The sequence below is a fragment of the Oryzias melastigma genome, linkage group LG4, assembly GCF_002922805.2.
Source record: "Oryzias melastigma strain HK-1 linkage group LG4, ASM292280v2, whole genome shotgun sequence".
Lineage (NCBI taxonomy): Eukaryota > Metazoa > Chordata > Actinopteri > Beloniformes > Adrianichthyidae > Oryzias > Oryzias melastigma.
In genome coordinates, this window is record NC_050515.1 from 9,617,991 (window position 1) to 9,631,618 (window position 13,628).

Here is a 13,628-nt window from a genome sequence, read left to right on the forward strand (position 1 = left end):
ACAAGCAGAAAGAAAAGTAAATCAGTGTGTTGGAGAAAATCTAGAATCAAAAGTGTGTCTTAACTGCCATCTAGTGGAGAATGTATGTCTTCAAAACAGACCTGAAAAAGGTGGTCTATCCATTCATCCATTCTCTTTAACCAGCTCAATGCCTGTTGGGGTCACATGGTTACTGGAGCCAATTCCACAGACTTTGGGGCGAAGATGGGGGACACCTTGAACATGTCAATCAGTTCATTCTAGTGCATGGTTTGAACTGAAAGCATAAAACAATGATTTAGCAGCTCTTTTATCTCAGTAATTTTACTATCCATCTCTCCACTTTCACAACATTTCTTCTAAAAGGTTATACCTTTGGTGAATAAATCCAGCTATCACTACTATTATTTATTTCTTTATTTTGGGAGTGGGGGTCTTTTACATTATAAAAACATTGTTCTCTCCTAAAATACAAATTAAAAATTTCCATTAATTCTGACGCATGTGCAATTAAGTTTTAGCACAAACGTCAATGAAAATCTAAGCAATTTAAAGCAAAAATAACCAGTGAAGTATGTTTCTTGTGTTATAATTGAACATGTTAAAATGTCTGTATTTCCTTTTTTTCCCGTAGTAATGTTACATTTAAAACTTTAACTTGACAAATGATACAAAACGACTAATTACAAGCATTCACTCAAGATGAATAATGAGATTTACCACCCGCTGAGCTGCACGTGAAGGCAGCAGAAGAGGGAGGCGTCGGCTCGACATTCAGCAGCTGCTACATGAACACAGTGAGCACGCTACCCTGGAGCAAAAAGGTGCAAACATGTCCGGGAAAAGCTTTCGAGTTAGCGATGGGGACTGGATTTGTCCTGATAAAAAGTAAGAGCCAACGCAAATGCATTTCCCACCATAGAACTTATATTTAGCGTCAGGTTTTCCCTTAACTTGCTAGTCGTGCTAACTGGCTAAGATCACTTAGCTTAGGCCTTTTAGCATGTAGCTAATGCTAGCGCAAACTAGCTTAATGAAATTACGAATTTGGATGTATTTTAGACATTAATAGTTACTCGGTTAGTTTGGTTACTTAATTGGACATATTTAATACGTAAAGATTAGTTGTTTAATATTCACGTCAGCGGTTTCTGTTGTTGGCTAACATTATTTAAAATTTAGCCCTGAAGCTAACATTAGCTTAAATTGTAGCCAGTGTTTTTTCTTCTTGGTTCAATTTGTGTTTTTTGAAACGTTAGTAAAATTCGCGTGTTTTTCCAGTCATTTTTGGATTAAACTGTGATTATTTGGGTGATATACAAGCATTTACAGGTTCAGTAGCATACATTAAAGAACATGGGCCAGTTCTGAAGCACATGGACAGACGAACAATCAAACTGTGTGCTAAATTTGGACTCATGGCTTGCTTCCTCGTGCAATAAATGCTCTTCTTGTGCTGTTCCAGGTGTGGAAACGTGAACTTTGCAAGAAGAACAAGCTGCAACAGATGTGGCAGAGGTAATTTTTAGTACACTTCTTGTTAGCTATGATTAATTGGTTTATTTATTTATTTATTTTAAAGTATTTTTGATCAAGGTGGATCATTTGTTTCCACAGAAAAAACAACAGAGGCTAAAATGATGAAAGCAGGAGGAACAGAAATTGGGAAAACTCTTGCTGAGAAGAGCAGAGGTCTCTTCAGTGCAAACGACTGGCAGTGCAAAACGTACGTTTTCCTTTGTTCTTTTTAGATTCTGGAGCATATCTTCATTATTAATAAACAGTTAGATCTCTAAAGTTGAGAATTTTTATGTCCTCTGTCTTTTCTTAAAGATGTGGCAATGTGAATTGGGCCAGACGATCTGAGTGCAACATGTGTAACACTCCAAAATATGCTAAGCTCGAAGAACGAACAGGTAAGACACATTTTTAAACCAAACTTTTAAATTTTAAAGACCCGTCACTGATTTTTGTTGACAATTTTGACATATTTTTAAAGGTTATGGTGGAGGTTTCAATGAAAGGGAGAATGTAGAATATATTGAAAGAGAGGAGTCTGATGGCGAATATGATGAGGTATCTGTTGAGATAAATAAAAGCATAAAAATTTATACAAATGGTCAAATGACTTATAGATTTATCTTTGTTTTTGCCAGTTTGGTAGGAAAAAGAAAAAGTATCGTGGAAAGAGCAGCTCACAGTCTTCTTCAAAAGAAATTGAAAAGAAAGAACCGCCTAAACCCCAGGAAGAGGAACCAGACGATGAAGAGGATGAGGATGAAGACGGTGATCTGTCCAAATACAAATTAGATGTAAGATAGTCAGTTTAACTTGAGATTTTTACATAACTGACAATTCAGAAAATATATAGAAATAGGTAAATGTAGTAATAACTTTTCTTCAGGATGAGGAGGACGAGGAGGACGATGGTGACTTGTCAAAGTATGACCTGGTTGCCAGCGATGAAGATGAACAGCCAGCTAAGAAAAAAGGCAGCCGCTCTGGGTCGTCCCGCTCATCTTCACGCTCCTCCAGTTCCAGCTCTCGGTCGAGGTCCAGGTAAAAGGGTACAGGTCACGGGTAACTCCAGGCAAAATGTCAGTATCAGCTCAATCTTTCTTCTGATTCAATGATGAATATTTATTTATTTATTTGTATGATTTTTGACCATTTCTTGTACTCCCATTTTTTTTAAACCCTCCTGATTTTTATCATGAGAAACTCAAGTAGATCTCGTTACGTCTCTTATTTGATTTTAAATGAATTTGTATTAAAAAAAAATGGAAAAAAAAATGTTCTTGCCATTTCTATGCACTGACCAGAAGCATCACATCAGTGCTTTATTTAGTAATCTTTTAATATATTTTTGTGGTTGAGTTGGAGATATTTTTCTTTATCTTTTTTGCTTTTTATAAAAAAAAAATGGTTTTGTAAATGGTTTTACACATGAATGTGTTTATCATTCAGATTTATCAATTTTCTGGAAAAATATTGGAAAGGGTTTGTTTCTGTTTTTGTATTCCAGGTCTCGCTCTAGAAGCTCTTCAAGTTCCAGATCTGGATCTCACTCGAGGTCTCGCTCCAGGTGAATGAGGTGACATGCACTCTCCCCTCGGAGGGTGTATGTGAGGGGCGTCACGCTCCACAGCAGTCGCATTACTGACAGAGTTCACTCTTTAGTAGTTTCTACTCTTATTTCAAATGTATTTTAGTAAAGATTTAAATAGCAGTGGTCTATGCATCTCAGAGCTGAGCCTTCAGTCTTCCTCTCCCAAAACCATCCTCGTCAACATAAACTACTTTATGAATCTAACACCATCCTGTCATAAATGAATATTAGTTTATGGAGGCATAATAAATGGATCGTTTAAATGGACTGAATTTACTACGATTGCACATATTTTAAAAACAAGCTTTGTGTGCAAATCTCCCACTGTGATAACAGCTGCAACAAACCCGGAAAAGTTCATCTTAACAATGGCTTATACAATAAATCTGCAACTAAATCAGCTTCTCAGCCTTTTTCTATTGTCAAAAGTAAAATGGCGAGTAATTAAAATAAAAAAATGAAGAACAGCTACTGCCTAAAGTCTAAAGTACAGAGGAAGTTAGCTTTTGGTAGTGTGAGCTTTGACCGTCCAATCAGAGGCAAATATGTCCTCGTCCGTCCTCATGAGGCTACAGAGATTCTAACTCAAATTCTGATTTGTTCAATTAAGTAAATAAATGTAATCCATATATGACTATGATTTAATCAGCAGTGTTTTTTTTGGAAAGCTGCCCATAAAACCAGAAGTGAGGATGGAAGCACTGACTGTATGAGATGAGCGTAAGGCAGACTTTCATGACCCTAGCAACAAGTGAGGGCTAATATCTGATTGGTTAGAAACTTTCATTTGAAAAGACAGACTGACAGAACAGTTGGAATGATCCAAAATGTATTTTGGATAAATTTATGCATAAAAAAACATTTCTCTGTGATTTAGAGACCTCTTTTCAGAAAATTTTAGGCCTTCCCTGAAGGCTTTGCAGGCCCCGACGGTACTCCACTGCTGAATAGTTCAGGATTCCTTGTGTTGCAGCTCAAGTGTCCAGATAATTGTCTGGGGTATTTATCATGCCTCTCTTGGGGGATATTGGCCAGTTCAAAGTCAATTTTAGGTTTGAACCACTAATGAGCCTTATGGAATACTGCTTAATCTGCAGCTGTGTTGATAATTAGAGAAGCGTGACAAATACCCGCTTTAGGGTGACGTCGTCCTAACTTTACTGACACAAGTGCTTGGTTTATTCCTCCAAAAGATCCAGCTCCAGGTCTGGAAAGGGCTCCTCTCCACGGAAGAGGTCCCGATCGGCTTCCTCCTCACCCGAGGGGCGACAGAAGCGCAGTCGCTCCAGGTCCTCGTCCGGCGGGAGAAAAAGGAGGCGCTCTCGATCCCATTCGTCCGAAAGGTTTGGGTTCCTGTGGAATACCACGATGGCACTGATAGTTATCAGCCATTTGTTGGCTTTCTTTTTGGGAGTTATGTAAAAGGAATTTAGATGTACTCTGAATTTTTGTCTTTGTATTGTTGCCATGGTGACCTAACTTCATGAATACATGCCTGTTCACAGTCAAGCCCGCTCACCTCGTTGCTCTTCCCATGATGCTTGTGTGATTTCAGGCGCAGCGGCCATTCATCCGGATCATCCCATTCTGGCTCCAGTTCAAAAAAGAAATAAGTTTCTTGCAGCCTTTTACAAACCAGAGAAGCAATCTGGGTGGAAGTGCATGTTGTGTTGCAAAGACAACAACCGGGTCCCGTCAGAAATCCTCTATAAAGTCTTACCACCCTCCAGAAACAGAGGCAACTTCATTTTTCTCCTCATCATTATTATTCGCATTTCTCCCGATTCAGATCACACATCGCAAGTGTTTGTGTCAATAGGTGTCCAATAAACATGTTTGTTTCTTAAAAAGGTGAACTAAAAGATCAGATATATTGTGTGTACTCTCACATGTGATCAAATAAGATTTTTTTTATTAAAAACTAAAACTGCTGAAACATAAATTTAGAATAAGAATAAGTTTTGACCTTTTTATATTGTTTTTTTTTCAAGGTAAGTATTTTAAATTTGAATAATTTAATAGCACAAAGTTCTTAATTTTTCAAGTGTACTTTCTTTCTAAATTTGTGGCCTATATTGACCCCTTAAACTTTTTTGTCACTTGAAAAAAAAAATTGTTTTTTAGTTGCTGAAGATTAAGTTGGAGAAAGTTGACACTTACTGTATGTTGGAGTGTAACAACACGGTCTTTAAGATCATCAAATGTACTCGTGTAAATAAATAAACTGTCAGTGTTGCTTCTTGTAACGTCGGAGTTATGTTTCCATGATGCAGGTATGTTCGAACTTGACAAAAGGCCAGGTATTCATGTAGTCATCCTTTGAATTCTTACAGGTGTGGTCTTACAAAATACCTTTGTCCCATGAAGTACTGGCATGGACAAGTTTGCCAAGTTAAGTCGAATGAATAAGAACACATTTTTATATCAGATTTGTAGGTCTGTTTTACAAAATAGGTCAACGAATAGTTTTTGTGTAGGTAATTGTGAGTTTTATTAAATGAAAACACATTTTTAAAGGAATACTTAAATATTATTTGCAGCATGAAAGGTGGAAAATTGTAATGTTTCAACTGTAAGTTTAAACATTTCGTCCCTTAAAGGAGTTTCAAATTAGTGTCTTGGGTTTCACGGTTCTGCAGTGCTTAGTCAAAGGGAGTGTCGCAATTGTTGAATCAGGGATTGTTTGTGAAGACTCAACTATATGTACATTTTTCTTTTTGGTTTCAAGAAGGAAGAGAGCTCAAAGGTGAACTTGGGACCAAGGAGAGCTGAGGACGGCAACAACCAAAAGAGCAACATAATTTGGTTTTTTCCCTTTGAAATTGAGTTTTCCTTTTAAAGGTTATAAAAAAAGAAGGAAGCTGAGTGCAAGTTGAATGTTTCCCTTTTGCTGCCCTGATGCAGATATATCTTTAGAGCCACCACTTATCTGTAGTGGATAAATGCATAATGAGATAAGTGAAATATGTGCTCATAAAGAAATGGAAAAATTAGCCAAATAGTTTTGTCTCATGAAGTTATTGGAGTTGAAAGATTTTTCTGTACAGTTATTTGAATTTAGACTTTAAATGTGTACATGAATATATATAAATTAAAGTGTTAAAGGCAATAAACCTTAAACAAAAAAATATACTATGTACTGCATTTTCTAAATTGCTTAAAAAGTTTGTGCTTTTAAGTATCGTGTGACCTATTAATCATTCCTTCTACCACTGTTTTAAAAAAAAAAAAATTGTCTATAGCTCGATTCGGATGAATAAAATGTTGCGACTTTGTGGCCGAGTATAGAGGAAAAACAGGATAAATGGGAAGTCCACTTTGCTTATTCAAATGAGCAGCAACAAAGATGTAATTTAATTGAGTTAAAATGACTAAGGAACTTTTTAAAGAAGAGTGGTTTGATAATCAAATAGCAACAGTTGTTTTGTCTTCACCCAAGGAAAGTTGATGGCTTTTTAAAAGCTTTAGTCCAAACAAGTGTCACAAAACAGGAATTCTGAGTTTAAAATTGTGCAAAGTGAGTCAATATCATACTATTAATTTTAAAATACTACTTTTATTAGTCCCACAATAAGGAAATGTCTATTTTTTTCCCTCAGGAAATTAAGAAACTTTAATAATAATAATCCTCTTTCATTTTTTTTCTTATGTCTTTATTCTTTAATTTATGTTTCTGTTATTATTTAATAATCGTCTGAAATAAAGTTTAAAAAGCTTGTTTTGTTACCTTGGCTTTACTTTTAAAGGGAATGGCCCATTGCATTTCATATAACTCAAGGCAGCGCTGTAATCATTAATATTAAACTCATATTTCAATTTAATTGCCATCATGTTTATAGGCCTTTCAGAATAAAGCTGGAATAGAATAATAGAAACTATGTGATTTCTTTAATGATATTTTAAAATTTTTGATATATTAGTCAAGTTTTTTAATTGTGAAAGCAAAGTTTACTGATGTACAGCAGGGAAATGAAGCTATGCAGTTTGTGCAGACAGTTATATGTACAAAATGTTCTTGACTTTTCAAGTGAACTCGAAAACCTTGATCAAATAAGTCAATGTAACCTTGATGAAGACATAACTCTTTTTAACATGTCTTCTTAAATATATATTTGGCTTCCTTTAAGTTTTGTTTTTTAAATTAAGCTGACTCTTCTTGTGGATTTCAACATGTCATGTAATGTTTTAGTATCTAATAATATAGTTTTAGTTGATTAAAAAATGTAAATCAATATAATAACATTAAACTCCCACTCCAATCCCTCTTTGATCCATTTTTGAAGGATTTCTAGTCGTTTTTAAACTACGATTGTCCTTTTTTACAGACAAAATCAACAATAATATAACACAATTTTCATTTGAGTGTGTTTATAAATCAAGTTAGAATTAATTTACTTTTTTCTAAATTATAATTTGAGCCTTTTTTTTATATGAATTACTTTTTTATTTAAGTCTTTACTTTATTTGTCTGGTAAATGCAGAAGTCGCCATCATGCTATAAAGATTCACTTCCAGGTACCCTGTCGCACCCTCGACATTTAAAAAATATATATACATATTTATAAGCAAAATGTAAGCTACAACAAAGTATCAATGGTGAGGGAAAATAGAAAAAAAAGGTTTACAGACCTTGGTGGATGGTGGATAAACATCAGATTAAAAAGTAACAATGAGTTACAGAGTTTATTTTATAATGAAAGTAAACTTTTCGAAAATTATATTGGTTAAAATGACCTTTTTTGTTTCATTTTTTTGATGATATAACCATGTTGCATTATTTTATACAAAAGTGATAAAAAAAATAAGCTTGGAGTTTGACCATTTAATTTTTTGAATAAAAAATATTCTCTAAAACAAAATAATTTGTTTTATAAAAAATAAAGGTCTGGGTCCTACTTTTTTTTTTAATTGTCAATATTTAAACATACATTTTTGCTATAACAAAATTAATTCCTAACAATAAAAACAAAATAGTCTGATTTTTTATTTTTATTGATTAATTTATTTATGTTTATCTCTGTTTCTGTAAAGCACTTCAAGTTGCACAAGTATGAGAAGCGCTTTTTTATATATAAAGTTAGACTGATTGAAAATGTCCTATGTTAAAATACAATAATAATAATATCCTAATAATAATAATCACACATACATAAATGCAAAAAAAAATCCTTCCACAAGCCCAAAAAACTCGAAAATATTTCCACTCAGCTCCAAGGTCTGATTAGAATTTCACAGAATAAATAAGTATCCTCCATCCTTCATTTACAGTCAGCGTTGAAAAGATGACGTTCTCTGTGACGTAAGCTCCCTCTGATTGGCTGTGACGCTTCACAAAGAAAACCGCAGGCGTGTTTCCTCCTTCACTTCTACTTCATCTGCGCCCAACAAGACCGTTTATGATCGGTGAAAGGAAGCAGACATGATTGGGTAAGAATTCGTTAAAATAATAGTTTTTTTATGATAACATTTTAGTTTCAGACAAGCATTAATTGGCGCTATTTCCTGGTTATTTATGACTTAACAGTTTTTTTAAAACCCTAATAACCCTAATAGGGATGTTTTAATGAGAGTGAAGTTAATAAAAACGAAAATAATGTTTAACAACTATAAGTTTTCTTCTTTGTCAGAAATATGGCCTATATTCAGCTTAAAAAGTAAGCAATAAAATGGATTTTAAAAAATATATATTTGAAGACACTTCCACTTCCTGTATGGAGCATTTTCATTTTTAGTTGTACATCTTCTATGGTATAAATTTATTTCCAACAATTACCAATTTGTGTGTGAAGGTTGCTAAAATGTTCTGTACTTTGAAAACCAACCAGTTTTTTCATGAAGTCCTTCTGTTGTCAGTGAAAACATCATCATCAAAGCCGGTTTTTCTCATGCCCTTATTATTTTAGTCCTTTCATTCTTGTTGAGTATGAAGATAAAAAACATGTCTGGTCTTGGCAGCACTCACTAGACTCACAAATATTTTGAGTTCATTCATGCATAAACCTAATTGCAAAAGACAAGTATTTTTAATGGAAATTATTATTTTTTTATTTTTTAATGAAGTCTGATACATGTTATAGTTTTTGAGTTATTGGCATTCTAATAAAATAAAAGTCTAAGGAATTTTCTCTTCAAAATGTGTAACAAAAGCTCCAAGGGCAACAACGGTTAAAGTGTAATGGATAACATAATAAGGCTGGCAGGCAGGAATGCTGGTAAACGGGGTGGACAGGGTCTTAGCTTTAAACATCATGATGACGCTTCTCAGAGAGATGGCATGCTACTCTACTACTTTATTAGACTTTAAGGAGTGACAGAATCCTTTGTTATTGTCCACACGAGCTTGAAAAAATGTCTAAACTAAAACAACAAACGACAAAAGTTTCCATGTGTCATCAAGTCAGATGGAAAACAAAAATACAATGAAAATTTAGGAGAAACTGTTGAAACCGACATAAATTGGACAAATTTAAAGAAACACAAGGAAAATTTGACATTATTTCATGGAGGTGTGAACTTCTGTCATAAGACTTAGACTCCAGTCCTCAATTTGAAAACTCAAGACTCAACTTGACAAAATGTATGAAGAAATTTTGTTTTTGTTGTTTTTTTAATGTTTTTGTGCCATTTTTTTCTCGTCGTGGGGGACATATGTTAAGAAAATTAAGCTTGAAGTTGCATTTCTGAGTATTTATTTATTTTAATTTGCTGTGAATCGGGAGCAGACAACAAAATGAAGTTGGAAAAAGCTCAAAGCTGTGTTGTAGAAGCTACATTTAGCAATAGTTTCAATATTGCTCTCCATTTTTGTTGCACTGGTAATATTAAGTTGGTAGTGTGAGGAGCTGTAAGCTAGTGGGAGAGTACACAAACAGTAGGGGTGTGTATCTTTCCCTCTCACACGATTCGATACGCATCTTGATACATGGTCCACGAATCAATACATTAAGGATTTAACTAACTTTTTTAGCGATATGATACAGTTCTTTTACCAAAAATCTAGTTATTTCTTATTCATATGGTAATTACAGCTATACATAATAATATATGGCATTTGACAGAGAAATGTATTCAGGTATTGACTTGGAAGATGCAAGCTTATGATTGGACGTATTTTTGTTGGCATCACATGTATTTAAAAAGACAAAGACAGTTAAAAAAATAAAAAATAAACAGAAAGAGAAATTGCAGTGTCCCAGAAATGAATTATTTACATCTTGATTTATTTTAGACCTTTTAACCAACATAATCTTGTTCATAACTGTGATTTTGAAACAATACTGCTGCTGCTCGATCGATCTTTGATGCGTATCTATTTTTTACATCCATAACTGATAATCGACACGTATCTAATATCTTGTACTTCCTTAGTAAACAGAGAGCTGTCAGCAAAGGGGCGGGGAAGAGGGGGTGGAGTTGCTTTGAGGCAACAGTCCCTCCCACTACTGCTGCTCCACAGAAACTATGTCCCAGAAAATGTCACAGCTTTTTAAATTTTATATATTTATTTTTGGCTAAAAACGGCATAACAATACTTAATCCCCACCGGGAACACTTTTAGAACAGATCAAAGGATGATTAGTTCGGGTCTTTAAAGGGTAACCAAACCGTTTTTGTACTTGGAGTTTTAAAAGTGCTGACTATTGGTTCTTGACAAATTCTTGACAATTTAAAATTAATTTGTATAATTCAAAAAACAGTTGTCTGAAATTGTCTGTGTGCTGCTCCCTACTGGTCGAAACAAGATATTACAGTTGAATTTCGTGATTGGTCAACTGGTGTATGTCCCATGTCATGATCTGCAGCTCCAATAATGATAACAGTCACCGAGACTCCTGTTCCCCAGCCCCACCTCTCTGACTTGATTTTGAAATTTCAGCTGTGGGTGGGGTCAGCCTGCAACTGTCCTGTTTGGTTACTCTGTAATGACAGAAACTTCACTAGCCTTCAGGCTCGAAAAGACTTACTACTTTCCCCAACACCAAAGATCAAAAAGTTTGTTGACATAGACCACTCTCCCAATGTAATGTCAACGTCTGGAAAAACAGAGTGAATATTATTACTCTGTTGTTGAATAATTCAAAATGACCAGAAAAATTCAATTCACTCGACTTCAGTTTTATTGGTCTTATTGGTGGGACTTACCTTCTTTGACTTGGGGCTTGACTTCGAGTGTAAGGACAAAGACTTGAGACCTTCTTTGACTTACAAAACGATGCAAACCTTGGTTGTTTACTGATACATTCATTTGAACACATCAATATTTAATGATCTTGTTTTTGTTTGTGCATTTTCATTGCAGGATTACAAAGAAAGGAAGCACCCTGCCAAAGGCTGCCTTACTGCTGCTAACTGTCTTGTCCATAGTTTACGTTATTACAATTGGAGAGACCACAACCAATACTCTTCCAAAACCTGAAGTCACCGACAACTCTCAGACGAGGACGCTTCAACAAACCACCACCCAAAGCCTTCCCGTAAAAAAATGTGAAAAAAACGCATCTGTTACCTCTCTGCCGGGTTTTGACGCTCTTCCTGAAATCTATAAAACTTTTCTCTACTATCGCCACTGTCGCTATTTCCCCATGCTGCTGGACAATCCTGACAAATGTGGCAAAATCAGCGGGGAGAAAGAGCCATTTCTTTTGCTGGTCATTAAAAGCTCGCCACAGAACTACGAGCGGAGAGAAGTGCTGCGTAAAACTTGGGCGCAAGAGAGGATGTACAAGGGAGCATGGATTCGAAGGGTCTTTATCTCTGGAACTTCAGGAGCTGGCGTTGAGAAACACAACCTTAACAAGTTGCTGAAATTGGAAAATGAAGACCACCACGACATTCTCCAGTGGGACTTTGCTGACTCGTTTTACAACCTGACGCTAAAGCAGACCCTCTTGCTGGGATGGTTGGAAGAACAATGCCCAAGTGCTCGCTTTCTTTTTAACGGTGATGACGATGTTTTTGCAAACACAGACAACATGGTCGAGTATCTACAAAGCATCAATAACAGCTATGGACAAAAGCATCTTTTTACTGGCCATTTGCTCACAACTGAGAAGCCCGTTAGATGGACTGGGAGCAAGTATTTTGTTCCACTTCTGATACAAGCGACCAACAAGTATGAACCTTACTGTGGAGGCGGAGGCTTCCTACTATCCGCCTACACAGCATCCGTCATTTACAAAACATCTCAGGAAATACCCCTTCACCCAATCGACGATGCTTACATGGGAATGTGTTTGTTCAAAGTAGGTCTTAAACCTTCGTCTCATCTCGGAGTGAAAACTTTGGGAATACAGTTGCCCATGAATACACCCGATAACAGTGGACCTTGCTACATGAAAGAGCTACTTCTTCTACACAGATTTCTTCCTTCTCAAATGTATGTAATGTGGAAGGAAGTAAATGACCCAAACCTGATCTGCTCTACGACCAACAAGCTGAGCAAAGACTAACAAACTCAGAAAGTATGTTTATAAAAATGGGGCTTGGGAACCTATCTTGTTCAGTTGATGTTGGGCTGGAACAAAACTTTCTTTGTACTAAGTAGTATAAAGGGTAGACAAGGAACTATTGAATATTCTATTACTTCCAAAGTGGAAAAGCTCTCAACATCCATTGGAACTATTGAAAAACGGCTGTGAGGACCATCCCCAGGAGGTTGTAGGTGCACTAATACTGGACAATGGTGGAACTATTATTTGAAGAATGATGCCTTGCTTATCTTTGTTAGTCAAATTGATGACTCTAAAGCTATAGCATTCATCATAACATCGCCCATTCTATTTGCACTGTGCAAACTGTGAATTATTTTTGAAGGAAAATCACAAAAACTTTGACTCAGTGAAGCTAATTCAAATCTAAGGCCAAATCGGAATTTCTCCCCTACCCCTATGGTTTCTCCCTACCTGTCTAATTGTAGGGGCATTTGAATGTAAAGTTGTCTGAAGCAGTTTCTTTAAGGGCTGAAGGAAGCCTAGCCCTCTGCCGCAAGGGTGTTTGAGGAGAAGCGCTTTTCTTCACATGGGTGTGCTCTGGAGCTCAGAAGTTTACATTTAAATGTAAGTAATTGCTTTTTGTTTAAAGTTATAAAACCAATGTTATGTGTTACGGAGGGCTAGCAGTTACGCGGTAATGTCGCTGACTGGCAACTTTTGATGACATCATCGAGTGGGAGTAACGTCAGCATTTGAAGACACTATGGCTATGTCCGAATTCCCTCCCTAATCCCTAACTACTTAAAAACTATATAGCGCGGGACTATACGGTTTCCCAGGTTTTAAAAGCAATTCGGACTCCATGCGAGCTCACTACTTTTCTTTTGTTTTTCCAAACACCGAAAATGATGTCACCAATTCCACAAAGTGTAAATTGAATCAATACGAACATTTCACATCGTTTCTTGTCACAACATTGTGTTATGATGATGAAAATGTGGATGGTTTATAAAAAAATTTACATTTAAACAAGTTTTTTTTTCACAAAAAGTGTTTGACTACAATGCATTGTGGTCTATATTTGCTAATCTAGTGAGCATCGATGCACG

General features: G+C 35.7%; 2 protein-coding genes across 3 annotated transcripts; both read left to right on the forward strand.

Annotated features, from left to right (window-relative positions):
- The first annotated feature begins 693 nt into the window (after positions 1-693).
- On the forward strand, positions 694-5,338 carry zranb2 (zinc finger, RAN-binding domain containing 2). 2 transcript variants are annotated; one of them, XM_024278928.2, is made up of 10 exons: positions 694-867; positions 1,445-1,497; positions 1,576-1,705; positions 1,813-1,895; positions 1,979-2,055; positions 2,136-2,291; positions 2,384-2,538; positions 3,005-3,064; positions 4,282-4,431; positions 4,644-5,338. In XM_024278928.2, the coding sequence occupies exons 1-10, from the start codon at positions 812-814 to the stop codon at positions 4,699-4,701; spliced, it is 978 nt and encodes a 325-aa protein (XP_024134696.1). In that variant the 5' UTR covers positions 694-811; the 3' UTR covers positions 4,702-5,338. The 2 variants fall into 2 exon arrangements, with proteins under 2 accessions (XP_024134696.1, XP_024134697.1); XM_024278929.2 differs by having other exon boundaries at positions 1,597-1,705.
- Positions 5,339-8,041: 2,703 nt separating this feature from the next.
- On the forward strand, positions 8,042-13,628 carry LOC112150945 (N-acetyllactosaminide beta-1,3-N-acetylglucosaminyltransferase 3). Its single transcript, XM_024279502.2, has 2 exons — positions 8,042-8,515; positions 11,388-13,628. The coding sequence occupies exons 1-2, from the start codon at positions 8,508-8,510 to the stop codon at positions 12,535-12,537; spliced, it is 1,158 nt and encodes a 385-aa protein (XP_024135270.1). The 5' UTR covers positions 8,042-8,507; the 3' UTR covers positions 12,538-13,628.

Coding starts and splice junctions, on each gene's coding strand:
- zranb2 (XM_024278928.2), top strand. CDS start 812: ATGTCCGGGAAAAGCTTTCGAGTTAGCGATGGGGACTGGATTTGTCCT. Junction 1,706..1,812: donor AACGACTGGCAGTGCAAAAC/GTACGTTTTCCT, acceptor CTTTTCTTAAAG/ATGTGGCAATGTGAATTGGG. Junction 2,056..2,135: donor CTGATGGCGAATATGATGAG/GTATCTGTTGAG, acceptor TGTTTTTGCCAG/TTTGGTAGGAAAAAGAAAAA.